This window comes from Haliotis asinina, chromosome 3 (assembly GCF_037392515.1).
Source record: "Haliotis asinina isolate JCU_RB_2024 chromosome 3, JCU_Hal_asi_v2, whole genome shotgun sequence".
NCBI classification, from domain to species: Eukaryota; Metazoa; Mollusca; class Gastropoda; order Lepetellida; family Haliotidae; genus Haliotis; species Haliotis asinina.
This window is the reverse complement of record NC_090282.1, coordinates 41,873,991-41,897,771: the sequence shown is the minus strand read 5'-3', so window position 1 is coordinate 41,897,771 and position 23,781 is coordinate 41,873,991. Positions and strand designations below refer to the sequence as shown.

General features: G+C 40.2%; 1 protein-coding gene across 1 annotated transcript; it reads left to right on the top strand.

Moving 5' to 3' along the window:
• Positions 1 to 7,186: 7,186 nt before the first annotated feature.
• On the top strand, positions 7,187 to 22,191 carry LOC137276842 (uncharacterized). The gene is made up of 3 exons (XM_067808489.1): positions 7,187 to 7,687; positions 20,536 to 20,752; positions 21,712 to 22,191. The coding sequence occupies exons 2-3, from the start codon at positions 20,538 to 20,540 to the stop codon at positions 21,803 to 21,805; spliced, it is 309 nt and encodes a 102-aa protein (XP_067664590.1). The 5' UTR covers positions 7,187 to 7,687; positions 20,536 to 20,537; the 3' UTR covers positions 21,806 to 22,191.
• Positions 22,192 to 23,781: the final 1,590 nt, after the last annotated feature.

Genomic DNA, 23,781 nt, shown 5'->3' with positions numbered 1-23,781 from the left:
CAGCATAAATATACAGAGGAGGTAACGCTGTTTTCACATGGCTTTAGATGACTCTGGGCTTTCTCCAAATATAATGAAATGCGAGAGGAAAAACTATTGGTGCAAAAATACGAGGAGCGGAGTTGCAAGCGGTTTGGCAGCCATATCACAATACCTTGAAATCCACATTCTGTGGTTACAGATTGCCCCGGGACTCTCCGTAGACGATACCGTGACCCCGTATACAAGCTGGAGAGGCAGGCGTCCCTATTTCAGTCACCACATGGACACGACCTGTTAACTCCTGAGGTGTTGGATGTTGGTCAATAAAGCCACCTTAAAACAGTGCCGAACATCCCCAAACACGTTCTATGTAGAAGCTGCAGTTGCAGTGATAGCAAGGGCGGCTGTGATTTTATTTTGAAACGCAGGCCGATGGTACAAGATAAGCTTACGCTTTCGAGATGACCTAGTACCATAGCTAGTATATAGTTATTCACAAACACGCAAAAACTGGAATCGTAAATAGTCTCTGCTTTAAAAATAATTTTTGCATTCGCAAAAAGCTGGCGTTATCAGTGAATTTCCGCGATCCATTCCTCTGAGTTTCACCTCTGTTTTACCTTTCATGTTCAATGGTATCTGTGTCAGTGGTCTATCAAGACGAGTCATTGTATGGCATTGATATTTGATACTTTACGATTATATTAATGCTTTGCGTCCTTTTATGGAGTATAATCCCTATATCTAACCCATGCTACATTTGGGCCCAGATGCTTTTCATCTCTAGTTAATATATATAACACTAACTGCAGCTACACGTACATTCCGATTGTAGTTGTGTTCCTGTGCATAGAGCTCAGAACACAGCTACCTCTCGGAGAGTCCTTAGGTGGGTGACAACTTGATTCCAGAGAGTTTCTGGGACTTCTGTCCTGCTCCACAGCGAAACATATGCTGTCTCACATAAGGAAAGTGAATTTGCTTAAAACTGCCTCTGTTCACCCGGTAGAAAATGGGTAGTCGGTGGGATATGTCATATGATTATTAATCTCCTGGCACCTCAAAGACAGCTTGGGTTGTCCGGGGAACTAATGTCCATTATGTTAAATGCGCTTAGAGATACGAGGAGTTCAGAAATGGATATGCGGCCTAACCACTTATCCACTCTACTTTCAAACGTTTTCATAATTGTTTCTTTAAAAGAAATACAAGAAATATACAAGATGGTTATGTGCGTACGTCATGCAACGTGCTTTTTAGCAGATCCACAGAAATTCTGCCATATGCTGGGGTCCATCCTGTTAGTTTGATAAAGGACAGTCGACGGTGTCACTTAAGATCGACATAGCTGATCATAGAGACGTGTTATCGATCATATCTGGGCCTGTCTGTTTGCTTGAATATTTAATGGCTACGATGGGCGTTTCATATGAACCAAACTGACTTCGAAAAAAGTGTAAGAAATGAGTGTGCACCACTATTCATATTAAATAAAGCCAATTTATAAATACAGCCTTCACGACGTGTTTCAGTTGGAGACCAAAAATATCTGACTTGGTAAAAAGTGGAAATACATATGTTTTACTCCACTTTTAGTACAAATAAATCAATATTCAGAACACCAAGAATTGATTGTTATAAATGTTATGTTTTGATAGTACGAAGACAGTCGTTTTAAGCAAGAAGCAGGCATTTCTATAAGCACCAATTGTGGTCCACCCCTTACTGCTTTGTTTCTCGGGGTATATGAACATACATATGAAGGGATAATCAAAACGAGGTAATCTGACGGTTGTGAGATAACGTTCAACTGGAAACGTCACATCTCATGTACCAAATCGAACTAATAACGGCAAAACCGCCTCACCTGCTTCATATTAGTATATTTACTTAATGAAGATAAGAGTGACAACTACATAGACACAATACAGTGTGTGCGTCACACTACTCTAGGACAAAGGTTGTTTGATAGGGTTACTTCATTTACAATCTTTACTTAGCAAGAATAAAATGAAGGTTTTAAGTAAACAATTCCATCTAAACAATGTGAGTGAGTTTAGTTTTACGCCACACTCAGCAATATTACAGCTATATGGCGACGGCCTGTAAATAATCGAGTTTGCACCAGACAATCCAGTGATCAACAACATGAGCATCGATAGGCGCAACTGGCAACCGATGACATGTGTCAACAAAGTCAACGAGCCTGACCACCCGATCCCGTTAGTCGCCTCTTAAGACAAGCAGAGTCGCCTTTTATGGCAAGCAGGTTGCTGAAGGCCTATTCTACCTCGGGACCTTCATGGGTCTCTAAACAATGCGTCCTCGTTTGGCACAATTAGCTATGATGTTTTTCATTACAGTACTCCTTGTTGTAATATTACACGTGTTCAAAGATGCTGTTGTTGTTCTTGTTGTTGTTGTTGCTGTTGTTGTTGTTGGTGTTGGTGGTGGTGGTGATGGTGGTGGTGGTTGCCATGGTGTCGTAGATGTCTTTAAATTATATTTTTGTAACATGGCTTGTGTTGCAATATATTCGTTTAGAGATGGTGTTGGTGTCTGGAGTATTGAAAGTTCTTTTGATTAAAAGTGGTTTTGTTGCTCTTATTCAAACACTTCGTCATTTTCATTGCATGGGCTGCTTGTTTCTGTAAAGGTGGAGTTCATAAATCCGGATGTCGTTGACCCGCCTTGGTATTGTGTTACGGTTAATAATTTGCCGTGTCAAAAGGTATAATAAATCCCCTATGAACCAGCAAAATATATTACTGACAAGTCTAAAATATTTAATAATGTGTATTGACCAAAGAGCAAGATACAATCATTCACAACAGAGCTTTCAATGACGACGCAACTGTGAGTCAAATCAAAAGTAATGGGTCACAAATGTAATATCAACTCACCAAAGTCTTGGTTTTCAGCGAGAAACAGTTATACTAAATGTTTCACAGTGAATGTACGTCAGGCGTTGACGAAGAGGCAGACAGGTGTAGGTAGACCGAAGGATGCACTCCAGTATAACTCAGAGTGTAAGTCCGTGTGTGTGTCAACAACCAGCTCTTATATACACAGTCACCGATTCTTGAGCATTTCAGCAAAGTATGGAATCTTCGCGATCGGCCTCGTGTTTACCAACAGTCAAAACACACACTCACAGACAGAAGAGTTCCTAAAGGAACGCAACTCTAAAGCGCTACCTTAAAAGGTGTGCCGCTAATAAACTATTACCGATAATGCGAAATGTGACTCCTAATAAGTATCACTCAAAACTCTAAACATGTGACGCAATGATAACTATCACTTAATCATAAATAACACAAACTACAGAAAACACACTCTCGTAACAATTAGTAGACGAATTGTGAAAGTGTCGGCTATGTTTGCGCCTTTCCTTGGTGCCTCCAAGTCAAGTAGTCAAAAGCAGACATCTTCCAGACATGGGTCACATGATTGATCTCTCTGTGGTTCCTGGACGTCATAACTAGCACGGACACTTTCATGAAACCTTTCTATAGGTGTTACAGAAGATGGTCGCCCACAATATTGATCACTATAAAAGTATCCAGTGAAACCGGACTCCACTTGCCCAGACACCACGAATCTCACGAACTAAATTTGTTGTGGTTGTTTTCTTGTTGGATAACGTTAATATTTACCCTTTTCGTTCACCCCAAATGTATTTAAACTTACGGTTTCCTTGGAAATAAATTCAGATTACCAAAGTTTCATGGAGGGGACATTGTGCTGTTTTAACATGATATGACACACACGGTAGCTGAACCAAGCGGAGTAAACCAAACGGGCGTCGACGTCGGCTTTTTATGTCTTGTGTAATTTTTATGTTCGAGAACTTTGGTTTGCAGAAAATATGCGAAGTTTATTTGCATAGCAAAATTGTCTAGGATCTTTATCACAGAAACTTCGGGTACATCCATTTGACCAACAAATGGCATGAATGGGTATAGTCCGATCATATGTTTCAGACATCACGTGTTTTCGGACTTCTGTGTTCATCCGTGTTACTCGCGCTATAACGAGGGGCGTTTAAACAGTATCATGGGTTGTTTTTTTGTTTTGTTTTGTTTTGTTTTTTGTTGAAAAAATAGATTGGTCTTAGATAACTGAATGCGTTTAACAGTTCGAGAAAACTACGACTGTTTCCAGTGTATGAAACTGCTACAAAATGACAGGAAGTACACAGGGCTTATAACTAAGAAATGTTGCTGGCCCAGTTAACATGTAACCAGCCCTGTATTAAAAATTGGAAATTGAGATGCGGTGTTAAATTAAAGTCATTAATGAATTACTTGTAGTGAGGTAAACTTAAACATGTGTAAAAACAAATTTTATAAAATCATGACTTGGTGATCACTGTTAATTCATATAGTGTCACTTCCATCTGAATCATAAAAGCAATCTGAGAAAAGAACAACAGTATTCACTGTCTGAAAGCGTTCTCTAGACCAGTCACATTTAGTGTTAGATAAATGGGTAGGCTGATCTGTGGGAGTTACAGTTTGATTGATCATGAACTATACAGGCATCTAGCTACTATAATTGTAAATTATTTTTGAAATATTTCCCTTAGTTAATGACATGGTCAAATATATACCTTTGGAAAATGTATTGGCGCACAGGGCCGACTACAAAATAAAGTTATAAGCCCGACATGAAACAAGCAAGCAGCGGGCCGCCGGGCAGACGCTATTTCATGCACTGCTGTTTCTTAAGCATTTGAACACATGAGGATACGTAATACACGTATAATAAATGTATTTCTTTGTACAAGATATTTATGCAAATGTTGACAAAAGTTGGTGTAAATAACAAGGAGGTATCAGTCTGGTACCAAACTTAACCCCCTGGATGCCGAGGGGTTTTTTTCAGGTGCACATTTCTGTAAGGTTTTAAAAGTGAACGGTGTGCGAGAATTGCACTCGCGTGGTCCTGAATCTGCGCACGGCTATGAAATTACACAGAAATGTAGAATATTAAGTTTCCTATCCGTTGGTATAAATATAAGTGCTGCCAAATGTTGTCCAATATTTTGCTATGCGTTAAAAAGAGTCAGCTTCTCCGCTTTTCATTGTGCACCGATAAAAGCATAGTCCTACGATTTTTTTAATTTGTCATCTTTACGGAAACTGTGAGAAAAGAAAATACAGTTAATGCATAACGTTATACGGTCAACATTAAAAATGACCCGCAATAAATGTCAAAAATGGATTTTCTTCTATGACGTCAAACGTCGACAGAGAGGTCATGCACGTATAGACGTAAGGGGGCATAACTCCGTAACTGAGATCACATTGAGAGAATTTGTTGTGGATGCGGACATTATAGTTTCGTTCACGGTGAACCAAACTATTCCAATACAAAGTTCCCCAATATTAGCTGATACCTTTTGGTAGTTTCACAATGTATATGAAAAAAGCCGTAGTATTACATGAGAAAGCAGGTAATAGCGATTAGGATGGCCCTATCCAATATAAAATTAAGTTCTTAGCTTCCCATATTATCCTCTTGGTGTAAATGCATTTTGGCTAATTTTGTATCAATTATTAACGGAGTAACAGCCAAATCTTCGAAAAAATACAACATTTTAGTTGTTATGGCATCTCTTGTGCATTTTGTGACGTCAGAAAAAGACGGCATTGGTTTGCTGATTAGTATACGTCAACAATCCGTTTACGCTGAACTAGTGAGTGGACGCCTCATTCTAGACCATCGAAGTACGTGATACACAATGTCGTTGAGAGTCACGTCCCTAAGCACTGCTGACTTAAGAAAAAATCTCTTGACAAGTAGAGAAGGTGTATTCCTTCACAGTATCCCCAGTGGGCTGTCAGCTAGGAGAACATGTTCCTACAGTTGTGACATACGACTAGCGGCTGACAACGACGGTATCGACGCGGAACGTTGTTGTCAGCACATGTGAGGGCGTGTTAACACGTAATCAATTGACATTTGACAAAACTACGTTTGGAAAAAACAACCATTCACATAGTCACGTGTCGTTAGTGGACGTATTTCTTTCTCCAACATTCTCCTTTGTGTAGCCTTTCTCTAAAACCCTTTATCCTTCAACATCCTCGTTCAGCATTCTCGTCCAGCACCTACCTTTCCCAACATCCTTCCCTACAGATGTCAATGATTTGAAAAGGAAGCATACATCTTTATGGATATCAAGCATAGAGTTGTATCCTTCAGTTTTGACTCACCAACGTCAAACAAATAGTCGATGAGTTGGTTTACTCTGACAGCCATTTTAATTCACCTTTCCTCGGACGTCTCTCATTCGTTCCAGTATACATCTCTGTGATAATATATACTTACTATATGATGTTATGGTTCCGTATTATAGTTATCTTTAAAAACCACTTTTCTCATATTTTATCTCTCACACACCACAAGCATCGTCTCTAAAACACTTCTATACTACGTATTTCCATCAGTCTCATCCTAAAGTCTTCATAGCCTCTCTCTCTCTCACACACACACACACACACGCGCGCTCTCTCTCTCTCTCTCTCTCTCTCTCTCTCTCTCTCAGTATAAACAAAATTATAATAGCACTACAGATCAACCTGACTGCGATGCTGAAGCTGAAAGTCAATCACAATAAGAATAAGTTACATAACATCACCAACACTGTATCAACAAAACACCATCGTCATTGTCGTCAAGGGGTAGATGCTGCCTACATCCTGGCCATTACTAGCCTCCATCTGCAGTATGATTGGCAGTCACGGGAAAAGTTAAAATGTATTGTTCTTATCAGAGCACCCCTCTGGCGTCATTGTCACAAGCCATTGTCAACGCACATTGAACGCTGCACTATGTAATGCAAATTATATAACTCACACTTAATTGTGCCAATATTTGTACGTTAATTTCCTCTTATATGCGTTAAGGAAATAACTCGGGATCAACAAATAAGAGAGTGTTTTGAAATAATGGAGTATTTGTGCGTACACTAATCATGTTGACAGTATTTGAACGTCACCGGGGGCTTCGCCACAAGCGTTATATTCCCGTCGGTCATGTCCCATCACCTGTACATCGGATTGACGTCCAATTTGCGACCATCCTGCATAACCCTGGATACCAACCACCCATTTGATGAGGCGAAGCTCCAGCCAAATACCCGCCAATCATGTTCCGTCGACGCGAATCTCATTGAACATTCCCGCTTTCAACATACGTCATTTGCATACGAATGATCTGAAGCACGGATATTTCTCACCATTCCGTGAATCTGTGCGCCCTGGGGCTTTCAGGATCGGAGAAATAAACGGTTTCCATGGTGCTATGTATGTCTAAATACGCTGTCATCTTTTCATTTGGGAAGCTGCCACGCTTTTGCATGAATAAACTGATTACTGATGCATTAACTGTCTTCAAAGGACCCTTAAAGAGCCTATCGTCTCTGCACAAGAATTAACCCACTGAAGGCGCTGATTCGCCAACACTCGCTACAGCTGTCAGTGAGTGGGATCTAGTCCTCGCCTCTCCTTTCGAGGCCCGTATATAAAAGAGCACGCGCTACCAATATTGCATAAGACTGGTGCGAACCGACAGTGCTGCACGAGGAGTAGGGAACCGTACGGGCGAACAAGAACTCAAGTACCCCAGCCCTTCGTACCATCTCTGAAATTGAGACAGCTCTACTTTTGTTTCGTTTCGTGTATAATATCAACGTCTGGTAAGTAAGACTTTTATCAATTTTACAAACTGTTTCATGTTCTTTTATCAGAGCTTAAATACCACCAGTCCTTTAATTAGTCAATATCTTCGGATGTAAGTTTAACAAGTATTTTTTCAAGCCGATTGGACAGAATTTAAGTTAAAACGATATTTCTTTATGTGAAATGCATGTAGAAACATTAACTTTTCATCACCGTCATCACTGGATTAACAAATAGTTCGACTGACAAACTCTACCGTTCAAATTTCTCCTTCACTGGAACCACATATAAAATCATGTACAAATATATGTAGATATCGCTAATATGTGTGACATAGTAGGAAAATGCTCTATTTTGTACTTGAAAACTTGTGAATATTGGTAAAGTCGTGGAAAGTTTGCTTGTGCTCGTCCATGAAAACATATTTCAGAAATCCTAACAATCGTCATCTGTTAAATCTGTACAACGTCACACGAGAAGCATGTGTTCAATATTTCCAAAACAGCAAACAGATAAGATTCAGACCCAAAACATCGTCTTACTTGTCAGTGTTCACTTTAGGTTAGTATTAAATGTTTAAATTTACAAAGCCTTGTGTTGAATGAGGGAACGATCTTTAAGCATATGCGTATGCCTGAGCTCTACTAATTCCGAAGACAATGATACGTCGGTTACATTAAGCCAGACTTTAAAGACAAACTTGGAAAGGTTCTCCTCGTTCTGATAACGTGCCTCATTGCCTGCTAGGGTTCCACCAGTAGTATTTTACGTGAGTTTTCTCTTCTTTTCTTTTACAAGAGATCAAAGACTAAAACCTCAAAACTATCAATATTAACAGTCAACATATGAGAGAAAATAGACAATAAACATGTTTTTTAATGTCTTCGGTGTATATTAAAGGTTGTTATCTAAGTTTCAAGATTATCATAACGGTGGGTGTATTTAAAGGACACACTAATATGAATCGTTAAATGTCCGTGTCTGTTTTATTGACCATTTATTCATAAGAGCGCAGTCAAATTATTATGTTCTAACATTCATTTTCTAACATTCAGATGCCTTGTGTTTCTGATCACCGAGTAAAGCGCGAGCCTAAAGATATATTATTAAACAAAATATATAGATTTCCCATTATTTCTAATAACATGGATAAAGAAGCTGGAGTGAATTCCACAAACGTTGTTTTAGCATAACATAGCAGCGTTGAGAATAAAGGTTAAACACACTACGACTTGCGACGATTTAGTCCCCTTTGAACAGTCCACCTGTAGTGAACGAAATGAAAGGACCTGTGAAGATCTGGGTCAGAATTGGTCTTTAGCAACCCATGCTTGTCGTAAGAGGCGACTAACGGGATGGGGTGGTGAGACTCGCTGAAGTGGTTGGGACATGCCATGTTTCACCACTTGTTTGACAACCTGGTTACAATGCGTGATGCCCATATATGGCGTCTCTGGGATATGGTCATAGACGTCGCAAAAGTAAACTCACTCACTCACTCACGCAGTTGTATAGATCCATGCTGATGTTGTGAGTCTCTGAATTGTCTGATCCTGAATCAAGTATTATATTTTCGGTGATATCCGACAAACATACAAAATTCATAACAATTGTATCATGTACCCAGAGCTATTAAATACATACGTTTCCTCAAGAAGGGGTGTTTACCATTTTAAAGAAAATTTAGCTCATGGCGCGGTCAGAATCTGTTTGTACCTCGGGAGAAGAAACGGTGTCATCACTAATTCTCAGTGATCTTTTCACGTCATTTCCGTAATTGGTTTTGCCCTGTACACCATATGGTATCTCCTTTGGCAGCCTGGTTTTCGAGGTCTGCTGCGCTTTCGCTCCGACACTGACGCATTAGTGCATCAGACACGGCGAACCAGGCTGCGGTTACCTCAGAGGGAGACTGGGTTTTGTATGGTGCTGACGTTCTAAGTTCATATCAGCATCGACATCTGCACCATCCTCCGCGCCGACGTCAACACATCGACCGCGCCGTCTTGACACTGAACATACATGTTTTCGTCAAAAAATGCTCGTGATATAACTAAACGCAAACACGAATAGACATATTCAAACTCGCCAAACAGCTGAGATTTTCGTACAGGCATTAAGTGTGAAGATATGAGCGTAAGACAGACACACAAGCAGCTCTTCATTATGACAGGGTGGCACATTGCTGGCACATCGTCAATACAACATTCGCGGATCAGCGACATCGTGTACAACGATACGCCACCGGGCTCTAATCTGTGCGTAATGTGTATCACTAACAAGTAGCGGATGTATCTGTACTCGCGACGAGGCACGGACTAAAGAAATAGGTTCTTGTTGGGAGTGAAATATGCCATTTCTTCTGTTTCATTTATGAAATTTTTTTGTTTTGAGTTTTGCATTGGCATCTTGACAAGTGCAAAAGAAATATTTCATCTAATGTGATCTCATGATTTGTTAAAAGCACATATTTTTAATTGAACTCGCTGTCTCAGAAAAGAGCGCTGTTAGTTTCAACGCTTGGAAGTTGGGGTATTTCCATGCTAGCGGGTGTATTGTACGCCGTACACGAAAGAAGGGTAAGGGTGGGAGTGAACACGCTCTGGGCAGGCGTACGGGTGGATATTATGTATTTATGTAGTGTTGCTCACTAGTGGATATATCTCTGTGAAAACGATGTGGACGTTGATACGTTTAGCCAAGTTCTGAGTTTTTGAAGCAACTATCGTCAAGTGTCACTTGTCACAATGAACCTTGGAACTTACATGTATTGTGTCAGAGGTAAATAAACTCACGGAACGACGGCACGAAGTGGAAATCACTGATATAACAAAACGGCAAACCATCATTGCGAAAAAAGGAAGTACGTTCTAATAACAGGTGCACATGCACGCTCTTTAGTTTATACGGTAACAGGAAAATGTTGTTTTAACAAATTTTAGACACATCATATGTGTTTTGTGTGGGGTGGGGTGGATTAGATAGATGGTCAGCGAAATTACCATCGGTCCTCCTCAATATCAGCCCTTCGCCTCACCAGGGGCGCCGCCAACTCCACGACCAGTCCAACTGACCAGTCCCTCAATGTGAACCCATGGGAATAACGGGTCGTCGGGAGGCCCAGCAACCTAGCCGTGCATGTCTTAAACAGCATGTTGATTGATCGGGTGGTCATGCAAGGCGACTTGCTTGATCTCATGTCACTGTACCCTGATGGAGTGGGAGGCGATTACTGCTGAGTTCTTAAGGGTCACGGTAACACCGAAACGCTTCGACTTTTATAATTGGCATAGGTAAACAGTCAAATCAACATTTTACGCCCTTTCAAATAAACTATAAGCATTGTTGCAAATAAAATGTCTAACTGTCGTCTTAAACCCATTAAACCCACTCGTCATACTTATCTTTTTCTGAAGAACCTGGTCTTGACGTTTGACGTCCCAAACTAATCAATATTTTCTATGGAAAAAAATAATCAATAACTGAAGAAGTAAAATGCAATTTAATCGTTTCGTCTTACTGTTTGTGTCTTTCATATGAGATTGAATATAACTTATATATTCTATATAAATATTCTAAGACTCTGCACACCGACAGACCATATCAGTCAAAGTTTCGTTTGACGTTTCACAGCCTATCCATCAAACCTGTTACTGTTCCGGGATAAGACCTGTAGATGAATTGTTCAGTAGTAAATAGACGGCTCATGTCATTTAATGATGGAAATATATATTTACAGCATCTGAACACATGGCGAGCCAGGCAGTTCCGTCACATAGAAATAAGTTATTGTACGTAGCAAAATTTCATACTTTGTGTAAAAATACATGTGAAGTTGGCAGTCCTGCCATCTCGATCATATTGCTGTCGGCTGGTCTCTAACTTATGTGCATAAAGATATGTGTTACCAGTGTGCGAAAAAGCAACTGGTTAGTAAAAATCTACTTCGGTCAGTATATTCCCACAGTCACTGGTCCGATTGGCTAGGGAATTTTCATGGTTTCGTTTTGTACATATATCATGGTCTCTGACTTGTTAAGTTTTAAATCAAGTAGGACTATGGCCTGATAAAAATGTTCATCATAATAGCACCCTCATGATGAAACCCGTGCCATGCCTACAATCTCGTATTCTCATCTATATTTGTAAGCATCAGCTTAGTTTCTACATTCACGATTCAGGCTAGTGAATTATTTGGGGGCTAGCAACTTTCCTTTCAAGCATGGCTAGCCAGACTGGCTTGGAAATTTGGGAAACCATTTCGAACGCTGTGTGGTATATGAAATACAAGGGCATAAATAACTATCCCAAACCCCGATGATATGTACCGTATCTTCTCTAATAAATGCATCGGTTTTTTACTTCAACGGACTTCCAGACCCGGCGCTTATTGGGTGTAATTAGGGGAAATACGGTTACGTCCGCGCTGTATATTTGGATACGGGCCAGGTAGTTTCACGTTTTGCACATGCAGCATGTGTATCAAATGAGCCTTTTGGCACTCCCAGCACGTCTACACATCACGTTTAGTATGCAGTGCATATGCAGCACATTGTCTCGATCATACTGATTACGCGAAGTCTCTGTCGTCATCGAACAGTAGCTGCAAAAGCCTCTCCGTGAATACTAACTGTACTACCTGGAATATATCATGAACATTTGGTTTGTTGATTGGTTTGGATCGCTGGTTGTTTAACGCTGCACTAAGCAATATTCTAGCGGTATGTAAAACATTCCAGTGGTCAACATCATGAGCATCGATCTACGCAATTGGAATTCGATGAGAAGTGGCAATAACAATCAATGAAGAAAATAGATTGCAATGCTTCGTTTGAATTTGTAATGCAATCATAATACCGTTGAAATACCTCCAAAAAAAAAAACTCATAGAAATTCCAGTTTTTCCAATGTTGCCGGGTGTGTGTGTATTTTTTAATGCTAGATATATAAATTTTTTGTAGTGTTTCAGCAGTATCACGTCGGGTGACACCAGAAATGGGCTTCACACATTTTACCCTTATGCGGAATCGAACGCGGGTTTTCCGCGTGACGAGCGAACGCCTTAACCGCTGGGCTACCCCACTGCCCCTTACCACACAAGAAGCATTAGAGATGTACCCAAGTACATACACGGCCTGTTAACTTAGTTTTAACATTCACATTTTGTAAGATTTTATCGATACAGGCAATGTGAAAGCATGAAGGATCTTCCATAGTGAGGTCGAATGGTAGTGAGACAGCTCGATTTCCAGTGACTTAGATTTGTAGCGGGTTTTCTTGCGCCAGGCAAAATATAATTAGACGCAATCTGGTTTCCCTACTAAAATCAAACCAACATATATTATCTGACAGAAGTTATCCTGCTGTCAGCCTGCTGACAATAATCTATATCTTTGTTTCACAGACGTTAACAAAACAGACAATGACCCATATCGTTGTCTCACAGAAGTTACCAAAACAGATAATTAACGTTTCTGTTGTCTCACAGAAGCAATCGGATAAAACAGAATCGAATTTCGTATTTTCTTTCCAGAAAAATCACTCCGGTTCTCACTGAATTAGATTAAGCACGTGTCATCCTAGTTTTTGTTGTTTCAAGAAGGAGTCCTTTCAGGACAAACCTGATGTAGCGCCAACTTGGCACCAGTATTTGTGCAATGTGGAAGAATGCTGACAATGAAATATGGATGAGAACTGACGACATTTTGACAAACGTCCTCGGAGAATGGAAACTCTGGTGAGTCAGTGAGATGACATTAGCCCTGCACAGTCCTAAACATTGTTGGCATGTTTATGATATTCAAAATTCACGAAACTGAAATTTAACATGAAGTTCTATTCATAATTCATAGATCAGAACTTAAACGAATCCTTAATGCCCCTTACATTTCTTCAAGACGACCATGTTTGGTAGAGGCAGACATGAAATTCATTTTATTCGCTTGTGTCTCTTTGAACATGACACAAACCGATATTATTAATATACATGGCGTCGTTAGTTGTCAAGTTGACGTTGTCTAAGACACTGTTCAGTGTAAGAATTTCTGCCGGTAAAACACCCTACATGTCACATCGTCATAGGCTTGTTTTTCCTATTGTAGCAATAAATACTTATTGCGGAGTGTAGCCGGGTGGGACGCCCTGTTCCCTGCTTGACCCCTGCGAATGTGAAGGGTTACGCCCCATTTACACGAGGTGTCAACTTCTGCAAGATGCTCTGTACGAAATATGCTCAGCAATGGATGGGTACCCGGTGGGAGGTGGTGGTGTGATTTCCTAAAATCTAATGCATCATAATTGGATGTACTAAGTATTTATGGCAACAGCTTCGCCCATAGACTTCAACCTGCTTTACGCTACCTGTATTCAACCGGAAGCTCTTCATACCCGTGAAGGTCCCGGGGTAGAATAGGCCTTCAGCAACCCATGCTTGCCATAAAAGGTGACTATGCTTGTCGTAAGAGGCGACTAACGGGATCGGGTGGTCAGACTAGCTGACTTGGTTGACACATGTCATCGGTTCCCCATTGATGCTCATGTTGTTGATCACTGGATTGTCTGGTCCAGACTCGATTATTTACAGACCGTCGCCATATAGCTGGAATATTGCTAAGTGCGACGTAAAACTAAACTCACTCACTCACTCACGGAAGCTCTTCTTATGATACAAAGACATATAAATATTTTGCTCCTTGTGTCAACTTATGTATTATCTCAAAGAAGAGGTCTGAAACCATCCAGCAGAGAAACCCTGGCAATCCATCTCAAACAAACACCTTTCGCGTGAATCGTAGACAAGTACCTATCCGTGAATGTGTATAATGTTATTGAGAGTTGCGGCGCTTAGGAATGGACGATCCCTGAAATCTTGGTTCCGCTTATGTTTCTTTCATTGCCATCACCAACCCGAGCTGTTTCGTTGCAGAAAGGTGGTACACGCATTAAACCTCACACGACTCTATAACTGATACAGCCAACCCGAGCTGGTTCGTTGCAGAAAGGTGGTACACGCATTAAACCTCACACGACTCTATAACTGATACAGCATCATGTAGAGCGAGCACTGCTTAGAGTGTCGTTCAACTCACTCACTAAGTCTGTTTAGAAATCATCAAAAGTAAACTCCATAATCTAAGCTGGAGACAGAGCTTCGAAACACCATTATTTATCAAAAAGACGTATTTTGTCTTTTTGGGTAATTAGTTACAGACAGTGGCATCAATATTTGTCGCCAATCGTTGTTTTGTGCCAAAATATATCTGACCGTAATAGAGAGACATGTTTGTAAACTAGAAACTTGTGAGGGTAGCGATTGTTTTCGTTCAGCTACTAAAAGTAGCCTATGTATCTGTTTACATTTGAACCAAGTCAGTATTACAATTGGCTTTTACACAGTGTAAACAAGCTGGCAGCACAAAGTTACCCTCCTGTTCACATGAATACGAACACATTTCCGAAGTAAGCGACGTTGAATGAGACATTTACGTTTTAGCCTTCGGTGTATGACGTTGTAAATGGAAATATCCATCAACAATAGTTCCGAATGTAAATATCACATTTACAACGAATGGAACATTACTGGCTGATTAGTAGCATGATGTTAGGATGTCTGAGGGAAGAACACTGACCGGAAGGTGTAGTCGTACAGGAAACTGACATTTGCCCGTGAGCACCATGATTGGGGGCTTTAAACGCGGAAACAATGAAACGAATGACGAACCAATGTTGTTTTTATACCAACAGATGTCACTGAGCACATTAATCCAACTCTACTATCGTAGCTTGAAGCCGAAAGAAATTGTCGTCCATTACCTTTTTAGAGAACTGAAGTCGAACTGCGGAACGATATTGCATACAAACCTGAAAAAAGTAATTGCAAGTTCTGCTGATATACCCAATTCATGTGATCGTTCATGGTCGTTCTTGAAAGCAGAAAATATTATTTGGAAAGTATATACCAGTAGTATAGGAATAATGAAAATATGAGGATATATAACAGAAAAAGACAATCTTAGTTTTTTCATACATTTTCATAAATTTTATGTTTCTAAATTCGTATACTCATGCTACAGTAAAATTGATCTAAAACTTGAACAATTTGTTATAATTACCTCTTGACAAACACGCAGTAAACCTATTCATTTTAAGCATTTTTTTTGGGGGGGTGGGGGGGGCATCTTTATCATTTTCAAAATTCAATTATTATAACATGTAAATGAGGTGCACGGGTTATTAAAATTTAAAGAATATTGAGAGAGCCATTCGCACTGTTAAATGTACGTTTCCTATAGCTGACGTTCACCTAATTTCTCTATCAATTTGTCTCTTAATATTAATGGTCTCCTTGTAAAATTCTTTTCAAGTAATAGTGAAAAAATAACAGTGCTAAATACCAAAAGGTAGGACCACGTGAGGAATTATCGGGTTATTTGGAATTATAATGGCGCTGCACCCTTTGTCCCGTAATGATGTAAAACCAGTCTATTTTCCCACCGTCTCAACACTGAAGACGCTGTTTGTGTTCGTAGACACAAGTAATTGTGTTTTTTCTTCTATAGTCAGTGCGTACATATTGATTGTCTTTCAAAAGGCGTAAGAATAGCACAGCTCTCTCTAAGAACAAGGGGACAATATGGCACGCTGATTGGTTAATGGGTGTTTTAACACAGTGTTTTATTCCTCTCATGTTGATCATATTACTGCATTATTGGCAACAATACCCTATCATAAATATGACCTTTTCCTCCTCTTCCTGTGGCATTTGCGAGTGAAGCCGAACAAACACGGAAATACCCGATAGTATTTGCACACCGGCTTAGGACCGACAGATGAATTGAGAATTTTACTCATAAAATGGTAAATATTTATTTTTTGCTTTGTATTCATAAATCTCGTTAATGAAAAATATTTTGAGTTTGTTTTCTTAATGATGGTCGTTCTTTTAAAACCATCCTGATAGAACTCATTCAAGACAATTGCTTTGTTAACTTGCGTTAGCGGGTTCCACACTAAGTGTTTTACATGGATAGTGTGCTTAATGTTTTTGTTTCATGGGGAAGTTATTTTACGAGTAATAAAACAAACAATCTTTGTATTCACATTTCCGTACAAATCGTAAGCAAACAAAAACTAAATAATCATGATTATAAATAGAGTAAAACTTATTGTCTTATACTTTGTACATCAGGTAACTGAACATGTACACGTTGATGATTTCTACAGCCATTATAAGAAATCACGCCTATAGCTAGTGCATTCCACAAAAGGTAAATACGAGATGCCTAGACAGTATCCATAAACACATATGTACTTCTTAAAACAATTTAGGAGTAGGTGTTATTTGGTGCTGCCCACTGACAAGTGACGCGTTGAATTGTTTGCATTTACTATTCTGAATAAATGTTATAAGACAATAGCCTGCACCTTGCTTTGTGATTTACCTCGAGTTAAACAAACCATTGTGACCATGGGTAACACAAGGACTACAGTAGATCGGTACAACCTAGTAACATGAAACGACAACCATGAGAAACCTCCGAGAGAAAATTTTCCATTTGTTTCCGGACAACTGGACTCTTTAACTGCACACTACGCACGCCCTAATACTATGGCTGATGTGTCGGACGGAACCTGATCCATTTGAACCTGGCTTCGTCTAAGATCATACATTAAGCATTCTACTTACATGTTTTAAGTATGAATTGTCCAGGAACGAGCTGTACTCTCCTTCCTGAAAGCAATCAATACCAGAACTAGTGGTTTGACAATAATGGTTGTTTTCTTTAACCAGACAAAGCGAGAATTCCCTCGGGTAAAGGTCTCGTTCCGCTTGATTGGACTTGTCGTATGATGGACAATGGCGATGAAGTCTCAAGGTGTCGAAATTATTCTGCGAAACACTTTAATGAATGATAATGGAATCGTTTTGTGTGAGGGACTCCTTCTGTCTTGATTGTTTATGCAAAATTTCAAGTGTTGCTGAAGTGATTGTTCTGAATAACATAAGAGTCATTATTAATGTCTCCTGACATAAATGTTCCCGTGTTTGCTCTTACTTTCCCTTGTGAATGTTTCAAATGTTTCAACCCAGGGCCATTGTTTGGATCAACGTCTTTCGTCTTGAGCGCATTCAGCTGCAGCTTTGATCAGACAGTACATCCATTCTGCGGAACGGATGCAGTTGTTTACCTCTGATTCTGAGCGAGTGAGTGAGCTTTGGTTTTACGCCGGCTTTAGACAACTAAGAAACAGACAAAGCAGAATTCACGATCACCTTGTGGAGTGAGAGAGTTTAGTTTTACGCCGCCTTTAACGATGTTTCAGCAATATCACAATTTAGGGATCGGAGGGACTTTCAAAATATTCAGGTCACTGACACAGATCTCTCCACAAACAAAAGTCCACATATAACACATTTATTTCACCTGCAGTATGTACGCTTTGGGGTTTCCATTGACATGGTTACCATTAGCTAATATTTCCGCAAGATAACGTCCTTGAATATTGCCCAAAACGCAATTTTCAGCGACTGTTTACTCACCGTTGTCATGGTTGTACGTACGCCGTGTGCATCACCCGGAAGCGAACGTATGCTAAATAGCATTCGGAATCGTTCGTGTACGAACCTTTTCGAGAGAAAAAGTTCAAACGGTATGTGCGAATGTGCACTTTCGCGATTTGGTAAGCTGTGTTCTGATTGGTCAATCTCAAAGGTTACCTGACGCGGCCCCCCATAAGGTTTTGTTAGACTCAGTAGTGGAGTGTAACGAAAAGTACTGAGGATAAGTTTACTTAGACTGATTGGCTACCCCGCCGCCCCTACCACTGGCAGTGGCGTGGTCTGATGCTGACCTGCGAAATGAAATAATGTATATGATTCTGCCCATTCAAATAAGTGTTTACCTATCTACAAAAATGAAAATGGTTCTAAAATCACACCTGTAAAAGTTACTTGTATTAAACTATTCCATCATACATGATTATTTCAAATGTCTGAATCAAAGGATAAATGACCAGAACTCAACAGATGTAGATGGAGGTAGTCCTAACACAATTCAAGACCCGAATGTATGTATGCAACAGTGTCAGAAGAAATCTGTTTCCCACTTTTATTTCAATGACTGACGCATGGTGTAAACCAAAAGTATCTAGAACACTGGCTTCACCGGTGAATGACTTTTTCTAACAGAAAACAATGCGTCTGAATGAAAGAGTCGCTTACTTGACGCATGGATCAGGGATGAATTTGTTTTCATATATAGCCTCAGTATTTGAATACGAGCGAACACAGGATCAGGAGTCAAAAAAGAGACGTAGCACTAAAATTTCACCATTCAGTTATGTTAACGATTACGTGTGTTATTCACGATCATTTAGGTTCCAGTGAGACACCTTTAGGTTGGGCGCAAAACGCTTTCAGCATGGTCTCACTATACACAACTTTTCTGTAACACGTCTTTTTCCACGCTTCTCTGATTCAGCGCTATACGCATATCAGATTGCTACTTTGAACTTTTGACAAGTAGCGTTTCTTTTCCGAAACGCCACCCATTCCCGTACCTAACTGCGAATGATAGCTGTCATGTCTTCCTACCTGATTCAGCGTTGTTGGTGTTCCTAACGTTTTACCTGTATGTGTTCCTGAAGCGCCCACCTGTCTATCTACCTGTTCAGTGATGAAGCTGTACATACAAGCGTTATCAGTACTCCTGAAACGCCTACCCGTCTATCTACTTGTTCTATACATGTTTCAGTAATAAAGCTGTACATACAAGCGTTGTCGGTGTTCCTGAAACGCCCACCCATCTATCTACCTGTTCTATGCATGTTTCAGTAATGAAGCTGTACATACAAGCGTTGTCGGTGTTCCTGAAACGCCTACCCAATCTATCTACCTGTTCTATGTATGTTTCAGTAATGAAGCTGTACATACAAGCGTTGTCGGTGTTCCTGAAACCCCCACCCGCCTATCTACTTGTACTATATATGTTTCAGTAATGAAGCTGTACATACAAGCGTTGTCGGTGTTCCTGAAACCCCCACCCGCCTATCTACCTGTACTATATATGTTTCAGTAATGAAGCTGTACATACAAGCGTTGTCGGTGTTCCTGAAACGCCTACCCAATCTATCTACCTGTTCTATGTATGTTTCAGTAATGAAGCTGTACATACAAACGTTGTCGGTGTTCCTGAAACGCCTACCCAATCTATCTACCCGTTCTATGTATGTTTCAGTAATGAAGCTGTACATACAAGCGTTGTCGGTGTTCCTGAAACCCCCACCCGCCTATCTACCTGTACTATGTATGTTTCAGTAATGAAGCTGTACATACAAGCGTTGTCGGTGTTCCTGAAACGCCTACCCAATCTATCTACCTGTTCTATGTATGTTTCAGTAATGAAGCTGTACATACAACCGTTGTCGGTGTTCCTGAAACCCCCACCCGCCTATCTACCTGTACTATATATGTTTCAGTAATGAAGCTGTGCATACAAGCGTTGTCGGTGTTCCTGAAACGCCCACCCATCTATCTACCTGTTCTATGTATGTTTCAGTAATGAAGCTGTACATACAAGCGTTGTCGGTGTTCCTGAAACCCCCACCCGCCTATCTACCTGTACTATGTATGTTTCAGTAATGAAGCTGTACATACAAACGTAGTTCGTGTTCGTGAAACACCCAGTTTTATTTTTACCTGTTCTATGTTTCAGTAATGAAGCTGCACATACAAGCATTCTTGGTGTTCCCGAAACGCCCACATGTATTTCTTCCTGTTCTATGTTTCAGTGATGAAGCTGCACATACAAGCATTGTTGGTGTTCCCGAAACGCCCACATGTATTTCTTCCTGTTCTATGTTTCAGTGATGAAGCTGTACATACAAGCGTTGTTGGTGTTCCTGATGGTGGCCGTGCTGACGGTGGGCCGTAGCGAGGGGTGTATGGTGGACTGCATGCGCAAGTTGTTTGGATGTAAGAGGGCGTTCGAGACCGGCCAGCTGGGTGACAAAGAATCGTCCTACTGCTGTGACATTTACAGGAAGTGTGTCTCCGTGTGTAAACCGAGCAAGAAGTCCATACCGTAAGTTTTTTGTTGTTGTTGTTGTTGTTTGGTGAGGTGATGTTTTGTTTTTAGCGGAGCGCACTGGAATCTCTATGACAGTGGTGTGTAAACAGGTAAAGCCTTTAAAAAAGGCAACTATCTCCGTATCAAAGGTCTTCGCCATGTCTAGCCATGCCATGAAATCAAGAAGTGACGGTAGGAGGAAACTTGCTCGTATACATTGTGCCACTGTTGTGTAAGAGTCTATGAGCATGCGTGCTTCAGCGTAGTCATTCCTGAGATGATACAATATATGTACGCTCAGAGTTAAGCACTCGCGGAACTGTTACTGAATACGCACTGCATACGCCTCTCGGAACCGATTCCAGGAAACCAACCGGTCCTTCGCTAAATTCCAGGAAAAGCTAATGGTTGCTACTAAAATGGAATGGATTTACGGATTCTGAAATTCGGAATTATGCACCGAACTAGTACAAGTGTGTTTAATTACCTGTAATATTGTTTTGAAATGAAAGTGTATCAGTTTATTAACGTGTCTGATCATGTTAACGCGTTAAAATTAGATATGTATAAATCGATAACTCCATTTCCGTATTAACTGTGAAGTAAAGTGGGACATTTATTTCGGGTTACCCACAAGGTCACGTGACTCCTAATTTGCTACAGCCATGTTCATTGGTCATTTGGAATTGCCAACAGACAAAGAGGTTAAGTAACATTGGCAGAAAGTTCATTTTGAATAATCAAAGTGTATATCATACTGAGAGAAATTTCACCTTAGAGACAAATTCAGTCTGAGTAAAAGACTAACTGAGTCTGGACCAGACAATCTAGTAACTGACGCAGGTCAGCGCGTACGAATATAGCCACCTGCTAGGTTTAAACTTAAATCACGCTAACGTTGGCGCTTTCTCGTATCTTTGCGTCTTGTTAACATCAAATTATATTAACATAACATAATTCCTTGTATATTTCAGGTGCAGTATCGGCAAACGGGGAAGCTGGAATAAGAGATTCGATACCTCGTACAACAACCCACTGTTCGACATGGAAGACCCCTACTTCTTGTGAAAAACGTCGTCACTCGCTATGTGCATGATCACGTGACAATTCTTCCATCTTTCATTGGATCCTATCAACACGATCCCCTAGTCGCTTAGGAAAGTCAACGTTATTTCCCGCCATCTGCATAAAATGCTGAACATTGAACAAAAAACTATTTTCCTTCATCGCACACTCCCCTTTTCGCTCGCACGATTTTAGTTTCTCGAGTGAAGATTTGAACATATTTTATTCAGTAATAAAGACGGTTAGTGAAGTTCAGCACAGGTGAATAGGAAACAAGAAGATAAAACATAAATACGTTTCAGAACAAAATACTGCGGACCAAGGAAACAAATACATATATATTAAAAAACACGTTGCACAACTGTTGAATAAATATCTGATGAAGTGGACATGCATTTACGTTGTTATTCGGCTACTCAACGTACGCGTTTGGCTGTTATCCATTTGTCAAAATGGTCATTGTGATCACCACGGAGGCAGTGATTCAATTCCTACTCTCCTACACTTTAATAGAGCGTGGTGACCGTCTGCGGCCTGTTTCACATTCTGCATTTTCCAACCTTAACCTGACACAACTACATAAAACGTAGGTATTATTGAACACGACGTTGAAAAATACCGCACTCGATTAAATAAAATCGACTTCACTGAAATCGTCCGAATTCAATGTTGCCATGGCATTCTCCCCAGTCGCTTGCACTTTGGACACAGATTTCAAGACATACCACTCAAACAAACTTAGGGGATATTGGATTTACAAAATTGATAAAATGCAAATGATGAAACAGGTGATGGAGAGACATTAAGGGTAAATGTGACAATTTATTCCATTCATTCGGAAATGTTTTTAACTGTATAGTATTGTATTACTTTTTCACATATGCATTGACACTGGCTAGTGATATGCTCGCAAAAAGGTATATCACCTACTTTTCGTTAATGGTACTTTTTAAGCAAATATTGAGAACATTATGTGCAGATACATCCATGAGCAGTTTGAGCAGACAGTTCAGTCACATTTCAAAAATATTTGAAAAATGTGTTGTAAAGGGTCCAAATAATTAGTTATTTGACGGACACGCTATCAGAAAGACCACCTAGTACTCATCACTTAATCTTCTGGAATCAGTGTGCGAGATCTCGCGTGACTACAGTACTTTAGCTGCTGCGAACAACAGGACGTCAAGAATCTATCATACCCACATAACACGGTCACTTACCCCTCGCAGGAGACAGGCGACTTCAATCACTAATTTAATTTTGCTTTTTGTTGTTAGAAATAATCATGTCTATGCTGGGTTTTGATAGAGAGGAGCGGTGGGATAGTTTAGTGATTAAAGCGGTCGCTCGTCTCTCCGAAGACCCTGGGTTCGATTTCCCATATGGGTACAGTGTGTGAAGCCTCTTTCTGGTGTTTTCCTCCTTGCTTGAATGTTGCTAAAAGCGGCGTAAAAATAAACTCACTCACTCCTTGATAGAGAATCGAAGGCATTTTGAGTAATGATAGTAACGTTTACGGTTAGCAAGTGATAAGGCATTGCAATGCATACCCTCAACCTATACATATTTTGGGAGAGAGGGTGAGTGGGTTAGTAATGTTGAGGTGAAGGTCATCATTGTCGTCATCGCTTCTTTCTACAACTTCTAAGGGAAACTACTCTCGCTCTGGATACCGGAGTAACAGGTTCCGCACAATTGAAGTGTAGGTATTGTTGTCACCAATTCGATTTCACTCAGTGTACCTTTGAGAATCCAACCAGGTGTTTCATTATTGACATGGGAATATTAAGAATATTTGTGTTTCACTCAGTGTACCTTTGGGAATCCAACCAGGTGTTTCATTATTGACATGGGAATATTAAGAATATTTGTGTTTCACTCAGTGTACCTTTGGGAATCGAACCAGGTGTTTCATTATTGACATGGCAATATTAAGAATATTTGTGTTTCACTCAGTGTACCTTTGAGAATCCAACCAG

What these genes read in the sequence shown, in the direction of transcription:
- LOC137276842 (XM_067808489.1), top strand. Translation starts at nt 20,538, where the DNA reads ATGAAGCTGTACATACAAGCGTTGTTGGTGTTCCTGATGGTGGCCGTG. An exon ending in CCGAGCAAGAAGTCCATACC is followed by an intron (nt 20,753 to 21,711) that starts GTAAGTTTTTTG and finishes TGTATATTTCAG; the next exon opens with GTGCAGTATCGGCAAACGGG.